The 22,988-nt window shown below is 38.5% G+C and overlaps 1 protein-coding gene across 5 annotated transcripts in view; it reads right to left on the bottom strand.

Annotated features, from left to right (window-relative positions):
• Positions 1-4,010: 4,010 nt before the first annotated feature.
• Positions 4,011-22,988, bottom strand: part of LOC104323624 (uncharacterized) — a 66,286-nt gene continuing 47,308 nt past the window's right edge. For 2 of the 5 annotated variants that reach the window (XM_069785724.1, XM_069785748.1), the window contains exons 15-20: positions 22,371-22,422; positions 19,025-19,136; positions 13,855-13,938; positions 12,205-12,328; positions 7,074-7,164; positions 5,357-5,962 (exon numbers count right to left, since the gene is read on the bottom strand). In XM_069785724.1, the coding sequence (XP_069641825.1) occupies positions 5,888-5,962; positions 7,074-7,164; positions 12,205-12,328; positions 13,855-13,938; positions 19,025-19,136; positions 22,371-22,422 (538 nt within the window). In that variant the 3' untranslated portion in view covers positions 5,357-5,887. Of the gene's footprint in view, positions 5,032-5,356; positions 5,963-7,073; positions 7,165-12,204; positions 12,329-13,193; positions 13,234-13,854; positions 13,939-19,024; positions 19,137-22,370; positions 22,423-22,988 lie in introns of those variants that run through there. The other 3 variants (XM_069785732.1, XM_069785739.1, XR_011325123.1) reach the window with 3 other exon arrangements.

The raw sequence follows: 22,988 nt of genomic DNA, 5'->3' as shown, positions 1-22,988 counted from the left end.
GCACCCGGGGAACACAGCCGAGGTGCTCCCGGCGCCGCAGCCGCTTCCTTCACCTTCCCCCGCCGATGGGACCGAAGGGGCTCTGGGCGCCCGCCCCGGGACAACGGGGGGAGGCGGGGGGGGGGAAGGCTAGAGGCGGCCGACTCGGGGGCGGAGGGGAGGGGGCTGCCGCGGTGCTCGCTCGGCGGCGGGAGAGGGGAGCGGAGCGGAGCGGTGGCTCCCGAGCGCGCCTTTCGTCCTCGGAAGAAAACGGGTCTCCGAGGGAGAGAGGGAAGTCACGGTTACGAACTAACTCGCTCGAAAGGTCCGCCCGCTAAGAAAGAGTGGGGAAAAGGCGGAGCGGCATTCCCGTGCGTTTTGTTTCACGCTAATCCGTTATGTAAATGGCTAAAATCCCGGCAACACAGCCCACAAAAGAGCAGCCCTGTCAGGTCAACAAAGCCGCCCCGTCTGAAGCTAATAAGTTTCAGTAGCCGAGCAAATTCCCGCCCCCTCGGGGACTGCGGGATGATGCATGGGACAGGCATTCATCTTACCTGGAAGATGACAGGGCCCGCAGAGGGGCAGGGGAGGGGGCCGCCTGCCACCACCCCCCGCCCCGCCACGGCTGCAGCTTTTCGCCGCGTCCCCGCCGCCGCCTCGGCCCGAGCCGCCGCCCTTGCCCGGTGTTGGTGCCACAGCAGCCCTGCTCCCTCGCTCCGGCGGCAGCGGGAAGCTTTCGCCTCTGTGGCAAACCGGGAGCGGGCGGCGGGGGGGAAGGCGACGCTGGAGAAGTGGTTCGTTGGAGCATCTTCCCCCAAACCCAGGCCCTAAAGCTGCCCGCCTGCCCGAGCTGGCCTCCTGCAGGTTGCGGACGCTCAGGCAAACACCGCAACGAACACGATGCCAACTACAAAAACGGGAAGCAAGAAGAGGAGTGCTTGTGCGGCAACAGCTCGGTGCCTCTCCATCTTGAAACGGCAAGTTCTTTCTCCCTCCTCAGTCACTTTAAACCCGAGAGCCTGTGGATCAAGAATGAGATCCCGGCACCACCCTCGAGCTGTAGAGCCCCTCTGGTCACACCAGCAAAAAAGAGAAAACATTCACCATCCCTTTTCTTTCCATCCGGGAACAGCTCTGGTATGAATAGGAAGGCAAAGGGGATGTGAAGGACCCAGCAGGTGAGAGCATCCTACCGCCGTGGATACTGAACCAGGGTTCAGGCAGGATCTTGTGCAGAGGAAAAAGGAGGCTTATCAATGACCCAAAGCAAGTTTTCCACTCCTCAGTGAAAAAAAATATTTCAGGGGAGTGGGGTACCTCACTGCTTGCCAACAAAAAATGATGGCTGGCATTGCCCTCCTGTTCCCTCCTGCTCAGAGCAGAGGGCAGCTTCCTGGGGAGCTGAAGATGATCCTCATCTTGCTTCATCTGCAAAGAGAGAGGCCCACCATCACCTCTTTTTTGGTCACCAATTACAGGCCTGAGCCCCAGCACTTCTTACCAGAGTGATCAGGCATTTGGGATTTTCTCTGGAGAGTCTCAGCCAAATTTTTACGCAACAGAGGCTTAGCCCTCTCACGCCCCTACTTCAAATAGCGTCACTTACAAAAGAGAAAGTACCTTATAGATGTGGCTTATGATGCTGGTAGGAACCCTCTGGATTAACCACCAGCCACACATAATTATATAGTCAAACCAGCATGTTTTCAAATCCAGATGTTTAAATATATTTGGAAGGTTTGAAGCTTTTGCTACTAGTAAATAAAAACAGGGAGAGTAGGGGGAGCTTTTCTCATTTTTTTAACTAGTGCGTTATTTTTAAGGGACAGGGGAAATAGAAAAGGTTAAAAACCCTCATCATGATAAAGGGTCTCACCTGTCTGGTGATGGTCACAGCAGCCAACCAGTCCAGAGCTGAAGCAATGTACCCCAGCCAGGTTATCAAAGTCCTGGCACAGAAAGGTTTCCGTCTCCCTCCTGCGAGGATAAGCACTGGTCCTGCCCAGTGCTGCCATCTCAAGACCCCCCCTTCCCTTCCCCAAAGCTGACAAGGGAGCGTCTGGATGGTCTTTGTTGAAATACGTGTTTAGAGATGCTTCAGTCCTACGGTTCAGATTTCTCTCCCCGGCCCAAAGGTAGGTACAGGAATGCAGCCGAACTCCCTGGCAGAAAGAGACATTTCCCAACGGGATCTTTTACTTGCAGGCATCCTTTGTTTGCTTTCTTAATGCCAGTTAGCTTTAATCCCCAAATCACCAGGGTCCATTTCAGGTAAATCCGGAAAGGAAACCAGGATGAAACCGAAGAAGAAGAATCGCCACGAGGAGACTCAAAGCCTTACTGCATGGGAGGGTTTCAAAGAAATAAGGCTAGAGGTGTGACATTTCTGCAGTGTAATTTCCTCATACCTGAGGCACTAACGAGCCCCCCCCCCCCGCAAACTACTCGCTCACTCTCAGGCCCGGGAACCCCAAGAGAACAAACACACAAGGCATTACAAGGCAGACAGGTCTGTGAAACAGCTTCACTCCTCCAGCCAACACACATACCCAGCTGCAGCAGGTGAAATCCACCCAGGTAAGGCTTTGCCACTACCTTGCAACTGTTGCGTTACCCTGTGCAAAGCGCTTAATACAACATATCAAAGTCATTTCTGAATGAAACCATTCAGATTCTTGAAAGGCAACCTGCAACCCAACATTTTCTGCTTTCAAACCCTCAGGGCCACACTCCTATTACCTTCAAACTGCCACGATGTAAAACAAAATCTGAAAGGTATACTTACAATTATTTTTACTCTCCTCTGAAAGGGAAAAATAACCTGTATTTTAGTTGAAAAATGGCTTCATTGGAGATGGCTAAACCAAAAATATACTTTGTGCCTCAAACACTCTGGCACATCCTTTATCTTGGGTCACTTTTGTATAATAACTTTTGTACCTTTAATGCACAAACAGCAGTGGGAAAATCACTTTGAAATATTAAACAACAAACTGACAAAGTGTTTGGACTGTTAGCTGCTACAGAATAATTCAACTATAAATCCCATGATTAATTTTCGAGAGTGAGGAGAGATGCAGTAAGAAAGCTGCAAGAAGTAAGAGAATGCAGCCTTTGTTTTGTAATGCAGATGAGCCACAGCACAAAAACTTCCCAGGTAAGAGGTGTGACCAGTTTCCATTACACTGAAACTCGTGTATCAGATGGAACCTCGTTTTATATGCCAGGCATTACTATTTCCATCCTGTCCTCACAGCTAACACAGTAGGGAAAAAAGCAGGAAGGAAAGGCAATTGGAAGAGTAAGTTTTGCCTATATGAGGAACAGCCCTGGTTTAACAAGCATGCAAAATGCATTTTTTAACTGACTGAAGTTAAACCAATGCTGACTGCATACACGCTCACCTTTGACTACGATTTACGTTTTACCAAACGTTTCTCAATTACTCAATCTCTACCGTAGATGACAAAACAAATGCAGCTTTAACAAGCTTTCAAGGTCAGCTGGGATTGCTGGAACAAGTACAGGTTCATGAATTCAAAACATGTTAAGGAGGTCAAGGAGAATAAAATCTTTGGATAGGGATTTTTTAAGGCTATAGTTTGCAAGAAAGTATCTGAAAAGCAATGCCACTTGGTTTAAGCCGATGCACTGAAAGAAATAATGGACAGAAAACATGTTTGTGAAGGATGGGTTCACAGTATCCAAAAGGGCAATTCCAGGGATTAAAAAATAACACCTTTGTATTCCCATATCCAATCCATTTGAACACTGTACCATTCTTTTCAGCAAATTACAGCTTCCATTGTAGAGCTGTAAATGACCAGCTCTCTAGAAAATAGTATCATTTACTTTTTCAGGTTTTGTATTTAAAAAAGACTGGGGACAGAACACACAAAATCTGAAGGTAGAAAGGAACCAGCAAAGACAATGCACAAAATTGCAGGCAAGTGAAACAACCCCAAAACAAAGAACCTTTTAAGTATCACTCTCTTCCAGTAAAAGAAACAACATAAATGACAAACAAATTTATACTTTATAAATGCTCGCTTTTATTCAAAGATTATTGCATACACATTTACAGAGTCACTTAAGCAGCATATTGAGTGAACTGCAAATATTTACTGTAGCCTTTTTATCCTTGTAGGTTTGCTACTGAGGTTTATCACTTTTTTATTATCACTCTCAATACCTCTGTCTGTTTTGCTAAACTAACAGGCTTCCAAATTATTAGTAAGTGTTTTCTAATGAACAATGACTGTAAACGTAATAAAACCAGCATGCCGTTTTCCCTTTGAAGTTATTAAGTTGGATATTTTTCTGGAATGAAGTAATGACTCATTTTTTATAACTAGACTGAACCATGCCATATACACAGGTAGTACTTATGACTCGCTAAGAGAGTAGTATGTTTAGATGGACGAAGTGTTCACTTATGATACCTTCAATTCAAGTGAACAAAACTACAGAAAGGTGGGAACAACTCATTGTATAGTCCTCATTAGCAAGAAAGAGGCTAGGAAATTAATAATAGTGGTAGCACAGACTGAGATTTAGGAACGACTAAGAGATAGTTTTGGTGACAGTTAAAAATGCTTATTTTAAGGATTTTATGTGATATTAGTAATGTCTCATTTTGTCAGCACTAAACAATTAATACAGTCTCCACAAAATAAAGGAAAGGATTAATTTCTGAATATAAAATGCCTGAACACACAAAGTAATATTTCTATGGCTTCTGCAGAGGAAACACAGTTATTGGGCCAGAATTTCCACCTTGATATTGTCCCAGGAAGTATGATATGGATTTTTAAGTCTCTGCTTAATCAGGTGAAGAAGTTTAGGAGTATCCTAATTTAAACATGCTAGTCATATTGTGCAGGGAGACTGGAGGTGGTAACTGAAAGTCAGAAGAGAGATGGAGCACACTGCATTCAACATGGTATTCCTTCACACCTGGAGACAGACGTTTCTGTGTAAAGTTTATGGACCTTTCTGTGGGAAGGGCAATGCAAATAGCAGTCAAATGAACTTAATCCAGGTGGGACTCTGCTGCATAAAACAAGCACTTAAGAGCCCTGAAACAAAATGAGGTATCCCTCCACCACCCAGCCCCCCTTCCTCCCTGCCAGGATTGCACCATCACAAGAGAGAGCAAGCAGGCATACTAGCTCACAGCACTCTCCTTTCCTCATCTTCAAATGTACTCCCACGCCAAGATCTGCAATTTACTACTTGTCAGTGCTTTCAACTGATGGATTAATTAGTAAGAGATGTTGGAAACTGTGATAATAAAGTCTGTCATTAATTGGACAAAGTGCTAGAAGTTTGGTCGATCACTGCCAAAGGTCAGCATTTACTACCAGTCGCTCTGTAGCAGTAACAATTATTACTTTATTGCCCAACAGGGAAAGCTGTTCCCCAGTGCTGACTTCATAGCAATGCACAGCAGGTTACCCAGCAGCACTCCATGCACAGGACACACACAGATGACAGGAGCTCAACTACATCGGTCCATTTAATTTTCAAACAAAGATTGAGAGAAGGAAGAGAGATGGACGGAACAGGAGGTAATTTCCATCTTAGAACAAAGATTATCTTGTCTCATAATTAAATGTTATGTTGCAATTTGATTAATTCTATTTTACAGGAAATAAATTAATTCTTCGTCCAATGTATTATCTAGACAGGAAATGTTATCAGTCACAGACAAAGCTATTAGTCTGGTATTACTCAAAACATTTGCTAATCTGTGCCATGTAGCTAAGCCTCTGAGAGATAACTGTCACTAATTTCTACTCTTTGACTTTAAAAAAAAAACCCAAACCTCACTCAAGAAGCCAGTTCTTGTTTATAACATGTTTTTATACCACTCAGTGTTAAAAGCATATGTATTAAACACCTGTTACTCTATCAGTGATTTTAAATCAGGAACATTTTTGATCTGGAAATCCAACAGCATCTGTCCAAGTGCTTTGCCCTGTAAGAAGAAAAACCCAACCAACATTTAATTTTGCTATCTAAATATAACACCTTTGTAAGTTAAGTTTTTAAGGATGGTTTAATAGGGTATTTTTCCTATAATCAGTGTAAGAACTCAGCATGCTGTGTAAGTTTTTTGAGTATTTATCTCTACATATACTTACATATAAATTTGGGATGAATTTTATCAAGTCTTGGACTGTAGGTTATTCAGTTATATCTACCTTTTCCATTTATTTGATTTTCTCACTTGTGAATAAATATAATTAAGGAAAACTATACAGTTGAGATTTCAAGCATCTAAACCTGAACAGATGGAATAGCTTCTTCAATTTATTTGGTACTTAGTGCTAAAAATCAATTTAATTTGGGTTCAGTTCTGCTATCTGGTTCATACATAGCATCTTATTTTGTGAACAGCCTTCTTGACTATGCTGAGATTATTTGTACACGTAAGCATTTCTCAGCCTATGGTGGCAGAACTGTGCTTTGCTGTAACCACAGGATTGCCACATTAAGGGATCTCATCTTCAGGTTTAGAAGCTTCAAATATTTAATACTCAAATTATACACTTGCAAAAAATGTTAGTTTCAGATTTACAAGTCATCAACACACAAGATCTCCTATCCATCTATTTTTCTACTTCAAATTTATATTAATTATTGGTAGTTTAACTGTAGGAGTCGTAGGCTAAGCTAGAAGAGTTGTCGAACAGTTAATGGCTCCTGTATGTACTAGGAAACAATCAGAATTGTCTAGTAAATCTGCATTCTCCAAAACGCAAGAGCCTTTGAGAAGTTAATTTTGCTGGTGCATTTAAAAACACAGGTAGCACATATAAAGAGCATAACTGATTTGACGACTCTCTTCACAGTTTCTTGTACACATCTTTTTCACCAAATATTCTAAATCAACTTTCTACTTCCCTATGTTGTTTTCAAACCTTAAAACAATTAAGTAGATAATGTATATTAACACGAAATTAAAAGGAACTAAAGAGTCAAAACCAAAAGCTTACAGTTCCAGCCTAAAAGTTGGTTATAAAAGAGACTGTGTAATACATAGTTATAAAAGATAACTACATTAAAATCAATGCTTTGATACATGCCTGTGGGTCACTTCTTAGGGATGCTATGCCACCACCACCAAGGGAGTTCTTCAGAACAAAATTTAATCCATGGATTCCTGGCAATTCGTATCTGTAAAATAAAATCTAATATTGTTTCTCAGGAGATTTTGTAAGAAACACTTGTACAGAACATCAAGTAAAAGACAGAGTGGAAAAATTTCATGCTTCTGATGGCATCTCACTACTGAGTCAAGCCTAAAAGTTAACTGAAGATTAACCCACAGCCTTCCCTGCCTTCTTGTTCTTTCCCCTTACTCCATATCAACAGTCCATAATAGTTTTAAAGCAGGACCATAAAGTAATTATTCTCCTCTTACTCAACTTCAAAACTCATTCATTTCTAAGGAGGTTGTTTTCTGCATTGGTTTTTTTAATAAGAGTTAAAGCCCACATAGAAAGCTCTGTAGGCAAGAGGTTCAAGATCCAGTATGAACCCAGAGAACACAGTGGGCAGAGAGAAGTATTTTTAATATTTCCTAGTTCTGATACTGAAAAATACAATCACTTAATCCCTGGAACACACTTTTGCTAACAAAGGCCACCAGCTAATTGGGAAGGCATCCTCTTTATTACTGAGAAGTAACTGTGAGTCACTAGATCAAACTCTTATGACCAACTACAGATAATTTTACAACAAATGAAAAGTAGAGCTACATTTCAACGCCTTCTTGGAGCCATGTACTTTGTTCAGATAAAATTTTATTTTAGTGCGACAGACCTATTTTTCTGTTCCATTGCCACTGTAAGCATTTTTCCATCTTTGCTTTTGACTGGTGCAGTTCCAATTTGGAAACTTTTGTAGAAGTTTGGCAAATGGCTCTGTGGTTTCCTAACAAAGTTGTTTCAAATTCCATAAATAGGTCTACAGCATATTTCCATTTGCCTCTCCTTGCACAGTTTTTCAGTGTTTTGTCATCTTCCTTGTATTCTTATTTGTTTTTGCTTTCCTCCAATATTTTGTCTAAGAACTCGATAGCTTTCCTTTTTGCCATAGGAAAGGATTTAATCAGAACATCAGCAAGACATGAGGAATAACAGAGAAAGACAATAACCAGTTCTTCCTCTGTCTCCACATGTTTGACTGCTGCAATTGAAATCACACTTCCTCCAACACCACCTCTTTTTCTTTAGTCATCACCTATCTGATCTTCATTTGTTTTGGGACAGATTCTTCAAATCTGTCCTCTGAAATAGGTGGAATTTCTTGCAGTGCTCTTGTACTGCTGATTTTGTCACTCTGAGGTTTATCTTTTTCAGCTCCTTTTTAGAACTGTGAAAATTATGGCTGTTGCTGACGTTCACATCTCTGTATGCCCTTATGTCTTGCACATATGACCCAAACCTTTCATGGAAGATGATTCTGTTGAGCGGCCTGGCAAACACTTTAGTTCTAATTATGCTCTTGCAAGCAGTAGTCATGAAGTGTCTGTGCCTGTCTCCCAGGCAATGAGTTTTCACTGCTCCTTCTATTTTTTCATTACCACACTCTAGTTTGGTATTAACGTTATTAGTTGTTATTAAGACGAAAACTAGCGTTAGCATTCTGTGGACCTTCCTTGAAAACTACTTGCCAGGCAACATTATCATGCTTAAAGGCAAATCCATTGGGAAGGCATGAAAGTTCAATTAATCCAACAGTGCTCCACTAGACAACAGGAATATGAAGAATAAAGCAATTTCCACAATAAGTCACCTGCATAATTTACTAAATTTAATAGCATAATCAACTACATAGGGGGATCAGAGGACCCCACAAAATTTTCAACTAAAAAACTCAATACAAATTACCAATAACCATATACCATGAGAGCTAGAGGACTACCAAAACACTACACTGTAAATTTTACTCTGAAAAACTGGCAATAACTTCCAGGCAGCAAGCAATTTCACAATTGGCAGATCTATCCACAGGAACTAGACTAATGGAATATGTATTCCAGAAGCTAATACCTCAGCTCTCAAAAGAATTTTCATGACTTCTTAATCATTTAAACAAATCAGGAGAGAAATTGAAGCGTGTACAAAAGCAGAAGCAAGTGACAAAAAGAGTGGAAGAATTTTATTTCACTTTCTGCAGTAATTCTGGCAGAGGGAGCATGTAATACAAGCAACAGATCTTAATTCGGAATGTTACAGAATGGCACATTCACTTCAAGTACTTTGAGGAAATATTCACAGTGAAATACCCTAGCTAAAACTAGTATTACAAATAATATACAAAGGTCAGCATTTTCAATATTTTAAGGTCCGTTTGAAGCATCTGAGCATCCAAAATATTTCCACACAAAAAACACACTCCCACAATAAAAGAAGAAAAACCACTATAACCATCATAATAGTCTTGAGCAGCAACAATACATTAAGCAAAATGTTGGCATGCATTCACCCAGCATAATTAAACAATTTAAGTTTAATTAACTGAGATCTAAAGGAAGAAAATATTATCTAATTGTACAATTCAATCAAAAGTTTTAAGAGCTGCTTTCAAAAAGCACAGAAAACAAATAAACCCTTCAAAGAATACTAAGTCTGTGACAGAACCCAGTAAAACAAGGAAAATTCACTGTTCTAGCTGAACTCCTATGCTTATGCACAATGGGGTGCCTGCTTAACTACTTCCTTTAAAGTGCTGTCCATACCTATTCAAAGTAGTCAGGTTTCCCTGTGGATTTCCTGTTAAAATGCATGAAAATAATAATGGTATAAAAATTACTTAATGCATGTAAATCAAAGAAAAGATAGGATTCCTCCCATCACAGGAAAGCAGGAACTGAGTCCATAGGCTTAGAGGTGTTTGCATGAGATATACTGGAGAGAAGTATTTCCCCCCCCCCATAATAAATATATGTACAAAAAAAGCAATCTAGAAGCATCAGTATCCACATTTCTTGTACTTCAGCTCTTAGTAAAAATATCCCGTAAGAAGAAATCAGCTTTCATATTTTTATTTCTGAGCATTGGGGTGCTCTCAAAACATAGAGAAGACAACCGTATTTCAGAAGATGAAACCAGCAAATTCTCATAAGATCATTTTACTATTGTTCTTAAATGACTGACCTAATGCCACTAAATGAAAAGTTTCTTACTCCATATCTTAAGATTATCAGATCTGTTAAGAATGTAGTCTACACAGCAGGGGGAAGCAATCACATAGGTTTGGGGTTTTAGGGTATGGGGGGGGGGGGGGGTTGAAAGATCATCTTTTGTTACTATGTTACCTGAAAATCTGGAAGTTTATGAGTTTTCAGTGTTCCCTATCAAAATAATCCCACCTTTTCTCTGTTTAGTACACCTATTTAATAGCTTTAATGAAAAAGAATGAAAGGCAATTGGCTGACATTCTCTATTCTGTTGTGAGGCAGAGCCATGGCTGGTATGTTTTTAGTAGCAAAACTAATGCATATTTTTTAACCACTCACAATTTAAATAAAGGAAATGAAGGAAAATGAAAGAGTAAGATAGCTCTCTTTGTGACAGTTAAAACTAAAAAATAAACAAAGTAATTTAAAAAGAAACTATACAATCTGAAGCACATGAGCATAATCCTTGTAATCCTAACTATTTCCACAAAAGGATTTATTCTTTTTCGCCAGTAGTTTTTCAATTCACTCACAGAGCTCCATTATCACATCATTAAAGGAAGCCAAACCCAGGAACAGATAATCTAATTAATCAAAATAAATTGGCTTCATCCAGACACAGCAAATTTCAACTTTTATTTTTGAACGTAAACAGCATTAAGGAACAACAATGAATCAATTTCCAAAAGTATCATTAGGAGGTGTGACATTTTTGATTTCTTCCCTTCTCTGCTCTGTTTCACAGGAAATTCAGTTACATTTCTTGGTATCACAATTTATTAGATACATAGATTTGTTAGCACTTACGAAACAATGGGCGAGATCTGCACTGAGCTGCTTGTGAAGACAAGGAACAGCACTTACAACTCAAAGATTGGGGGTTAAAATAACTCCAAGCTCTCTCTGAGCTTTGAGCTGCACCTTTCTGACTGCAGCTCTTTAAAGAAGCAAAAAGACACTTAACAGTTTATCCATTACCCATGGCAATATATAATGATTTTGGCAGAATCTCCCTATTTGCAGAATAATTGACTCTGTATCAAAACAGGTTTTAGAAGACTGAATGGTTTGTTGCAATATTAAGCTTTTGTTTGTTTTTAAAGAGAGAAAAAGGTTTAAAATCTGTTGATTGTTTTATTGGACACCCTTAAGAGAATGAGCCCTATTACCTCATGCTACAAGAACAGTATATGTCTCATTTGCCAGTCCCCAGGAAAGACCCTGAGCATCAGCCAAAGATAGCACGAAAACAAAAATGTTACATGTGCCATCTGCTGGCAGAGGATATTCTTTTGTAGATGAATACCAGGTGAAAGTGTCCTGTTTAGGATGTATTCTCTGTCATATTTTAAAAAGGGAAATTAGCTGGGTTTTTTTTCTTTAAATTCTGGCTTGGTATATATGGCAAAAAAGTAGGTGAGAGTGGGGTACTCAAAGGAATACTTTCTCTAAAGTGAGTGAACTTCATAAAGATTAAAATGTTTTGCAGAGAGAGGGTTAGGATGAGGCGTTTGTGATGGCTGATCAGGTAGGTTTGGGTTCCAGTCTATACTGGCTGCGTGAATGTCTTTCAGGTGGTGGTTTAGGGATTTCAAACTCCCAACTTTACAGTGGCTCTGAGGCTTGGGAAGCTTCAGTTACTAAGGCTCCCGCAGCCTCCAAATGGTTCAAAACCAATGGAAAGATACATTTCTCAAAGGACATTAGAAGTTATTTCTATTTTGTAGACATTCTGTAGTGGAACAAAACAAAGAAATAGCCCCAACACTAATGTGCTATTTCTGGGAATTTAAATGCCTTCACTAAAGAGATTCACTGCCTTTGTCCAGCTTCAGGAGAGGCCCAAGTTCATGTTCTTTTTCAATGACTATTGCTCAGGCTGTTATTTAAAAAGACAAAGAAAGATACATAAAAAATATTTAAGACAATACACACAGGTTTGCAGTATTTATGTTAACATACTTTAAGATAACCTCTGATACCATCACTTATCTACCATACAACTGTGGACTGAGCAGCAAGCTACTCACCTTGTTACTAGTTCTTCTTCGGGTTTTTCTTGCTCTAAAAGGTGTTGGAAGTAATTCTCCAGGGCTTGAGCAGTTAAAGTTTTCTTTAGGTATGGATAGTAGAGGGGATGCCGTGCTATCACACCTGTTAGGTATAACTGGTGTTAGTTGGAATAGGAGCTGTTAAAACCAATTTGTATTTATCCTTTCAAAACTGATTTGAGATCCTCCTCTTAACTGAAACTGTACGTACAGATCTTCTTAATGAGCTCCTGAATAAAAAAACTATAGCATGACAGCTTTGTCTCTGTCAGTAGAAAGGGAGTGTGGAGCATGACATGAAAGAATGCTCCCAGACTAAGTGATTATTGGACTTTTTCTGGCTGCAAACAGTCCCTGCCACTGCAAGACACCTAAAGAACAACATTGGAACAAACAACCCACAGGCAGTTCTCTTCCCCTAAATGGTTTGCAAGGCTTAGACAAGTAATCACAATTAACCATAACAAGGCATTGCCCCACTCCTTGCACGAGATCCTGACGTAAGCGTGAGAAATCACAATTACATTTTTATTGCTGTAAATAAGCTTTCATAAGCTTCAGGTAACTTTATGCTGAAGCTGAGGTTTCACAGCAGGATCAAGAAAGCAGGGACCAAGATTTGTGTCACAGGGATCTTTTTATCTATGGACTTCAAAGCTAAATTAATCTTAGAGGTCAAGTTTGTTGTTGTTATTGTTGTTCCTTAATAAAGCAGTAGTGTCTTTGTATCTGAGGAAGTCTATTAGCTAAGTATCATTCATGATTTGGCAATGCTACATTGCAACAGTGGTCAACCATGGGGAAAGGAAAAAAAAAAAAAAAAAAAAAATCAATCAACATTCCTTCATTCTTCAACCCAAAAAACAGTTTCACAAACAAGGACAAGAAAATTATATTCCTAAATATAAATGAACAAAATTAATCAGTTTTAGCATGACAGCTAGTAGCAAATCAAATCCCACACGCACCTTTAATTCATACTGAGCTTTGAACACCACACGCTCTCATCTTCCAACAAGTAAGAGAGCCAATTGTTGCATGCAGAAGTAAGGAATAGAAGGAATTATTAAACAATGCAAGCAGCAGCACAATCAATGTAGAGAGACTGCACACTGAAATACACCATTTGGATTTACAATATAATAAAAACATTCTCTTACATGCAAGAACAACTTCGGTATTTCCTAACACTGTCAATGTTTTAGCCATAAACGTGTTACAATATTCATGTATCGAAATATTATACATGATCAGACAACCAAGAGATTACATCACGTAACACATACACATGAAGGAGTAGCAACTAATGTGTAAAGGAAACCTTAAAAAGGCATTTCTTATCTTTCAGGAGCTCAACTTTGCAACCCTAAACAAACATTTTTCTTTGTAGTATGACATGCAAGTATTTTTATTTAGTACCTCAGATTTCAACAGCTGCTAAACAGAAAACTGCAGGTACATTAGTAAAATCCTTGTTTTATACAGATTATTTTTTGTTTCAGCACAGAGACAAATAAAAAAAAACAAATTAAGTGATGTGAGAGATTTAAAAAAAAAAAAGAGCACTTGCTACGCAACTCTCACGTGAAAATCTTACATCGCTTCAGAAAGCAAGAAAAAGAAAAATACCTATGTTTGCAGAGTTGCCTTTGTCTCCACTTCTAGTATAGGCAAGATCTTCTAAGCGATAAGTGTGTGGACCGCTTGGCAGATCTATACAATATAAAAATGAATACATTTTAATGATAGCTACAAATAATAGTACATTTTGAAGAAGTAACCGTCATTTTAAGGGTATACTTTCTGCATTGTTTGCAGTACTCCTGAAAACATTTCCAAAGCTTTCTTCCCGTAGGAACATCCGGAGAACAAGAGGTGAGGCTGAGGGCCAAAATTACAAAATTGATCCCTCCTGCTCTGTCTCCCAAATCCCTTTTACCTTTTTACAGCTGAATGCTGTGCCAGGCACCCCCTCTTCCACCACCCTTGAATATGAAAATTCATCTTGGTCTTAGCAATGCAGTACCTCTGAAGGAGGCACAGCAGCTACTTGTAATTTCTTGACTAGCTGACAACTTTTGTCCCCTTAACACACTGATATCTCTGCTTCCAGTGCAGGTGGAAAATACACGTAGTTGCTACTGTCTTGATAATTCTGTAATGTCTGTTTATTCTGATAATGTCTGTAGAAAACAGTCACAATTTAAAATTCCTTTTCAAGACAACACATCTCTCACTCATTTGCACTGTTATAACAGTTACTTATTCAGCTGTATAGAAGAAACCCAAGATTTCTTTTTCAAAGTACTGATTTTGTAAATATCTTAGTATTGGATAAGAAAAAGTCATAAATGGTCATAAATGCATGCTCTATAGGAAGCTAGTCTTAATTTTTTAACTTGTCGACATCCAAGTATTGGACTTTCGAGCCTTTAGGAACATAAAGATTGTTGCACTTCATTGAACAGAGTTCATATTAAGTATTATTTTTATCCATTTACATATCAAAAAAAGCAAACCCACTCCTGCCCAAATCCAGAAATTCAATCTTGTGGGATCTACACAGTTTATATGTGAGGTTTGATGGTTAAGTTTCATAGCACGGATCTCTTGCCATTGTTAATTACTAAGATACTAGTAGGCTGTCACCATCTAGTTGCTGTTCCCCTAAGCGAGAGATGAAGCGCTCACTTTGCCACCGAGTTTCAGTTATTCGCTGATAGCAGTGTAATACTGAAACTTGAAGCGTAGGTTATATCCCAGTTTTTAGGTGGTGAGAATCTAGCAATTTCCAGCCTGTTTTGCTTCTGAGCTAACTTCCCTATGGCCATATCAGCTCTCCTGGCATCCTTGGCTTTTCAGTCCCAGCACCTCTAACAGACTCACCTACGCTCCTGACTCACCGTAGACTTCTCACCCCTCACTTGCCCTCTCCTCTGTCCCCTTCCTGTCATTTTCTCATCCTTCTGCACGAAGGCAGCAGCTCTCCCCCGCTCCCTGCTCCTTGGACACCAGCAGGGGGAACATGCAAACAGGGAAGCGACCGCCTTCCTGCTTTGCTTTCTGTCACAACTGCTGGTGCAACAGCTGCTGGTGGCAGCCACAGAAAGAAACTGACAAATGTCCAAATTTTTTTTTTTTTTTAAAAAACGCCGAACAATTCAGCCCTGGGCACATGCTTGTCACAGAAAATTTCAGTCTAATGTGTTAAAAACTGTCAAATTTAAAGGAATCAAAGAGAGGGTCTTGTAAATCAATTATGTAGGACAAACTTCACATTGCAAGACCCAATGCAATTGAAAATGCATCAGTGTATCTTTTGTGTATTGTTATTGCTTCTGCATGAAACTACTGTGCTGGTTTTGTAGTTTTGTTTTAAATTTTAGGGAGTAAGAGACACAATACTAAAGATGTTATGCTCTAAATGCTGGCCAAAGGCAGACTGTATTAAGAAGTGTAACTACACCGATTTCAATTCACCCTCAAGATACAAATGAATTTCTAAATTATACTTAAAACCAAAATTAACACTGTGGTAAGTTCAAGTATGATTTAAATTAAAGTGCACCTACTATTAAGGCATGGGTAGATATGCACTCTGTGAACTGCGTCAGGTGATCAGGTAAACCCAGCCCTAGCCAAATCATCATTACCTTCAAGTCCTTCCTGCCCAAACAGAACTGCTGACTCCTCAGACATGAGCCAAGCTGACCTAAAGAGCTTTAGCAAAGCTGGGTAAGAAAGAAACTATGTCCAAATCCTACTGGCTGCAGTATTCATTGTCCCCACCAGAAACGAAGGCTGCAAATCAATGGCAGCGGCAGCTGGACAGATCCCAAAAGTTCATTTGGGCATGAGGTGGGAGATACTGTGGATGACAAAAACGCCTCACTACAACGTGACACATAATTTGTATACTGTATCTTCGTTCGTGGTACTTAATTGGTTGAAACAGATCAGGCAACACTTACAAAAGTAGCTTTTCTGGCACATTTGAGTGGCAATAACAGGGAAAACAATAACGAACAACTGGGGGCTCACCGCAGCGACCTCTTCTACTGGCACAGCTAGATTGGAAAGAGAACATCTACCCACACCCCAAACAACGTATCAGCTTAAACTGCTTTAACTAAGACCGAAAGTTTTATAACATATATTGGGTCACTGTCAAAGATGAGCTGAAAGAGTGATTATAGTTTAGTCTGCCACAACAATTCTTCATTGTTAGCAGATCACAGCAGCATGCAATTTGAAATGGTGAAAGCACACAATGAAAAAGTTGCCACAGGTTTGCTTTAAGCTTGATGCTCACCGTCTTTTCCATGTTCACTTCCATGAAAAATGCAAGCAGCAATGTGCCATGAAACTTGGCAGAAAAATATTAAAGGGTATATTTATTTAATTGGGGAATATTATTTTTGATTAAACATCTCTATTGAGAGAGGATCTGAAAAAATCCAGCTAAAGCTCATTGTTCATTTTGGACAAGGCTACCACACTTCATAGACCACAGAATTCACATTATTTTTAATAATTTCATTCAATACACAATTCAAGAAAAAAAAAAATGTAGTGCTTCTTCAAAGGCTGAAGTATGACAATGTTTAAATTGTATAAGCTGTAGAAGTCTTTTCTCCATCAGATATTTTACACAGATAGTCTTTGACAGTCTCCCTTTAAACAAAACCAGTTCAAGAGAGTGTTCTGGTGTTCTCATTTATTATTACCCTAATTGATTTATCTTTCATGATCTGTTTATCAGGAAATTGTTTTCATTTAATAAACATCTTAAACAAATCTACAAAAGAATTCTCTTCAAAGCTAGGGCAAATGCTAAATTCAAATTCCACCCTCCCAGAACCACATCTAGCAGCATTTTTGAAATCCATTTTCACATATTTCTCTTATCTATTCAAAGACAACTAACAGTCCCTCACACTTGAGATAACCATGAAACTAAGAAAAATACTTCCCTCCTTACTAAATGCTGACAGAAAATGTTTTAGCAGAAGTTACTCCTTTTACAGTCTAACCCATCTGTCTATTTCTCATCCATGCTGTCCATGCGTTAAGCCACAGAAGTAGGTAAGTATTTAGTCACATACAGAAAACACTTCTATTTACAACTAAGGGCAAAAGTTTAGAGATCCATCTCAGAGGAAACAACTGGAGGAGCTCTGCTGTCCCTCAAAAGTGGGGTTTTGCCTGAATAAAGCCTTAAGAATTCAGTACTTAAATGCTGATGTCAGGCACCTCAGAAAGTTTTCTCAAATGATAAGAAGGCAACAGGGAGTGTAATAGCTTCTTGTTTCTCCAAAATATTTAGCATTGTAGTTACCTTGCGGGGGTGGGGGGGGTGTAGGGGAATACCAGGACCTTTGCTAACCCCTTTATTAAACAGAACAATGACTACCTATTCCTTAACTAGCCCAGTTTGATGATGCGAATGCCTCACTGCCCTCTTGGGAACTCCCAGGTATCAGAAAGATTCTGGTGTGACATTAGATTTGCAAGAGACATAAGAGCTGAAAACATACTTAAGAGTTTAACTTGTTTCTGCACAACACCTATATCACCGCATTGAAGAGATGTTTGAATAGATGGAGAAAATGAACTCATGCATGGCAATCAGGCACCCAATATCAGTGACTTTCAAATGGCAATAAACAGTCATATGTGTATTTAAGAATTTCTCTACATGATACAGGACATGCCCTACTAACTTATAATTAGTTGTTACACTATTGTATTACCAGTTTTGTGAAGTACTACTCACCTGTGTCTGGAATCCAGAATAGATCTTAACATACTGGTGCCTTCACAGCATTAATTTTTTGAGTATACACAGAATTAAATACCTGAATTACTCTTCAGCATTAGTATTATTTTTAGAAATATTTCTAACAAGTAATCTTTAGGTACAGTCACCTGATTTAGATTTGAAAATATCGATCCACAGCTTTAAATTAATTCTCTCATTTCTCTGGTGAGCAGGAATAAGGTAATGAAAGATTCTATTTGGACCAAAAGGGAATTATGAAGTGTGCTATACATTAAGAAACACTGTATATAGTTCTGCCATTAGAAAGAATATAAAAATTTTCAAGTGTCTAGCACTTTCAATAATATGTAACCTAGAACCTAGCTTGTATGAACAACTCTGAACACTTCCTTTTCACTGCAGACATCCTGACCTGCTCCATTCAGCTCACTGGTTTGCCCTTCTCAAGCTTTTTCTTCTTTCTGCAGAGAATTTGGTTAGACAAGTCTAACAGCAACACAGCAATTAACATGCTGGATCATTAGCCTAGCATGTTTTCTTTAAAAGTCACCAGTTCCAGGCTGATCCCATTCTTGTTCATTTTGTGAAGGCTACCATATAGAATAGGGCCAAATTTTAATTATCTAAATGCTAAGCATTCTGTAAGTCTGTCCTCCATTCTGAACACAACCATTTTGATGTAAGGTAAAACCAACTATTTCCAAAATTAACAAAGTAAGATTGCAGTATATTTTGAAACCATGTTTCAATTTCAAGCCAGCATTCAACTGTCTTCAGTTGTGTCTAAGGCTTATGTTTTTTGAATAACAATTTACTTACATATTTATAGCCTCAAATACATTTTATACTATGTGATGCTAACCTTCCTTCCAAGAAAAGTAGCTTAAGTGTTTTGCAACGGACTTAAAAACATATAGTATAAAGAGGTAAAATATATTTCACAGACAAAATCCAGCACATGATTTTCCAGGACAAAGATAGCAAATGATACATTCACAAATAAAAAGATGAACATACCTTTCAATTCACTACTAATCTCAGGTGGATCAAATGAAACAACCTCATCTGATGTAAACATGAGATCCTCCTCAAATGTCTCAACATGCTGCCCATTTAAAAATAGGTTGATCTGGGAAAAAATATCCATTTTCAAACTGTCAAATTAGAAGTCCAGTGTGATGTGAATAAATAAAGCATATTTCTAATTATATATTAATCTGGCACATTTTCAGTAACAGCTTTACGGATAATGTTCTGCTGCTCCCTTTTAAAAAGTCACAGTAACAATAATGATCCATTATAAACCTAAAAGAAATCTTTGTGTAGGGAAAAAACCATAAAAAACAAAGAAATGCTCTATCCTGTTGGGTATATTTTAAAGGAAGACAAATTTCTCTCCTTCCATCTCCCTCTATATACAGCAGCACTACATGGAATTTTGTGTTGCAGCTCTTGACAACTGGATCCCAAAACTTGAAAGCTTCCAGCTCTTCCATGATATAATCCCCTTTTCTTCTTAATGTCACTGTCCATATTAATGACAAACTTCTCTCTGGATCCTGTATTCATCTTCAAATAAATTTTGTGAAAGCAACTTACAAAAAAAATAAATCAATACTGGGTATTTTGGGTTTACGTTGAGATGAAAATATGAAATAAAAAAATGCCATGCTGTTCATCTTGCATGATGAGCTCTCCTTAGCCACCCCCAAAAGAAATCTGAAAAAATACAGACTCAAGTGTGCTATTTCATTAGCCAATTGGGCTATTCACTTAAGATGTAAGAAAGGTTTCTCTGGTTAAATCATATAGCACAATCACGTAGAAAAATTAACCGCATCCACTTCATCTGTATCGGAGGACTCCCAGTACTAAAGACTCAGACATACAACCCAGTTACATTGCCACAACAAAACAATATACACCAACTTAGCTGCAGCAGTTGTCAGCAAATGCAAGATAATTCTACTCAGTCCTCTTTCTTAAGATTGTTTTTAGAGAATAGTTAATAGTGACAAAGGCCTCCCATGCTTATGCAAGAGGAAGGTTAAAAAAAAAAATATTTCAGAAAAGCTGTTCTTGCCTTTAGTAGGATTGCTGAAATTTTTCTCCCTAGGGAAAAGTTTTAGGTTACTTTTTAAACATGAAAAAGCACACATGGAAAAAACCTACTGTTTGCACTGTAAAACCACTGGTGATCTATGATAAAATCAGGACAATTGCATAAGAGCAGTGGAAACAACAAATGAGATATTGAATCCAAACTGACACCCAGAAAGGTGTTATCAAACACAAAACAAAAGAACCCACTGTGGCAATGTTAACATATCTGAAAATCTCCTTAAGGAGTTCTTTTGGTTTTAGGTCAAATGCTGAACTAGAGCAACTAGACTTTTTGTAACAGAACTTCCAATCTAGAAAAGCAGTTAATTCATACCTTACTTACTCTGTAATCTCTAGCTAGACCATTGTTGTTAATACATGGCTAAAACTTTGAATGAAGGACTTGAATCACTTACACCACACTTTTATGTAACCTTTAATATTACTGCAGTACAACAGTGATAGGTCACATGGCATTTTGTTAATAGCATATCAGTGCATTCATCAGATTAGTTACATAGCACAAGGATTTTGATTTTCTGTATTGAAAAGAGTAGAGAAGACACTGCTTTCTTTCCCTGATACATTAGGTTTCTATTTAATCTCAACAGCATTTTACCAAGTCTGGAACACAGTGCTAATTAGTAAGTTTACATTTAGTTTGATGAACAAAACAGTGGTAGGCTAAACTTCCATAAATATAATAATTTCATATTAAACTTGGCAAAGACAAGCCATCTTTATGAAGCAAAATGTAAGTGACAATGAAAATAAGTACTTGAACTTCTTTAAACAACAAGAAAGGTGGGGGGGGGTTTAAGCGCTTTTCCATTATGCACAGTTTATAAACTCAGTTTTAATAAATAAATAGCACATCCTCTGTAAAATTAATCCTAAATTATTTCCCAGAGTACTACTCAAAGAACAATGTAACATCTGGGCTTATTTGTGCTAAGCACTGTATGCATTTTAAAAAATGAACATGAAACAGTCCTCTTCTGAAATGCTTAGAACACTTAAATTGATTGCTGGTAATTGTTTTACAAAGTTGGGTTTTTTTAAATCAATTGTTAGTTGTTTGTTCACCTCCCGCCTTTTCACTTGCTGCCTGTGCTCCTAAGGCTTCCCTTCACCAGCCTAAGCAGAAGCCTGTCACAATACCTGTGGTCTAACACAGACCAACATTCTGGCCTTTGGCCACTTCCTTGATGGTGAATGAGTGAGAAAGCTCTTACTGAGTGAGAAGCATCATTACTAGGATGCCTGGGCATGAGATGAATGCAATAGCTACAAGTCAGTTAAAGGCCTTGGAAAAAGAAAGGCATATATGCAGTTTTATCTGCAGTCTCCAAAGAATAAACTAAGCATTCAGAAAAGCAACATTTATAAATCCAAACACTTTATGTTTTCAGTAAAACCAGTTTCTTCAAGTTTATCTTGAAGACTTCAATCTAGACAGAGGTACATGTGTAACGGAAAAGAAGTAGGGCTCTAGCTCAACGTTTCATCTTACACTGCAATTTCTCACCTAGGACTGCCTAGTCATCTGAACCCTAACTTCTCAGACTGAAAGAAACTATTGTTATGAACTGAATAGGGCCACAGAGAAATCTTATTCACGGGCTCCTCCATGATACTCATCACAACAGTCGCACAGGCTTTCGCAATTTTACAGTTTTTTGCAATACAGGCAAGAGCAGAAATTACTACTCCTATTATTATAGACAGGGTATTTGGAAGGAAAAGACCCAACTCTCTACTAAGGTAAAACCTGTGCGAATTGGGGGAAATTCACTGATTTTAATACTTATTTCCAGTAGTATATACAAAATATAGATGCTCCAAAAAGTCAGACGACTTATACAGGTTCTCAAGATTAATGTTCAACTCTCTGAACACCCAATTGCCTTAAGAGGGACCATTAACTTTCAAAAAAATATGTAATTTTCATAAGCACTCTTTGCAAATGCAGTAAAAATAACTCAGACCTACAATTCCAGGAACCTGAAAAGGGAAGTTCAGTTTTGATGCAAGATACTTCAAAATTCACAGCAATTAAAATGCCAGGGTGGCAAGTTCAAACTGTTTGTAAAACATTCTGTGTGAATAACATTAGTCTCTGGGAAAATATTTTTTTAATCAGAGTTACCAGAATACTTCGCAGTTTTAGGACTGAAAGTCACCAAAAAATGCCAGAGTCAGCAGAATTTTTCAAATTACTTCAAAGAGAACAGAGCAGTCTCTAAGCAGTAAGTCTTACCTGAACATTGCTTTTGGGATAATAGAAGAAAAATGGCTTCAAAACTGGAGACCTAGACACACAAAACAACAAGCATAAATGCATTTAACCAGAAATTAATGAAAATGTCAGATCATACATCTTTAGACTATTCATACACCAGACAAACACTTGGGAAATTAAAAGCTATTTAGCCATGACTAGCGATGGTTTTCCAAACAATTTTGGAAAGCCAGAAAAATGTAGAAATTCCTTAAATTTCATTATTAAGAAAGTAAGATTTTGTTTAAAAGAAAAAAAGGACAATTTGGGGGGGGGTAGCTGAAACACCAAAAATATTTTCTTGACAAAGGATGCAATTCATGACACTGAAGTCTATTGCACTGTCATTAGCCCCACATTGATACCTAGGCTAGTTACACAGAGCTACTGGAAATACATCCACAGTTTCTTCCCCTATCTCCACGTGCAAGACAGACATATCGAAGTATTTGCTTAGGGACAGGAAAGTTTTGGATGCTGTCATGATTAAGTATGGAAAGGTGAGCATATAAATCACCAGCAGATTTTAGCCATATCTAGAAAAATACTGAATCAAACCAGGATTTTTTAATTTTTTTTTTTAAATATGCTCAATGT

This window comes from Haliaeetus albicilla, chromosome 1 (assembly GCF_947461875.1).
Source record: "Haliaeetus albicilla chromosome 1, bHalAlb1.1, whole genome shotgun sequence".
In the NCBI taxonomy this organism is placed as follows: domain Eukaryota; kingdom Metazoa; phylum Chordata; class Aves; order Accipitriformes; family Accipitridae; genus Haliaeetus; species Haliaeetus albicilla.
Note: the sequence above shows the minus strand (reverse complement) of the source record. Positions and strands in the feature narration are given on the sequence as shown.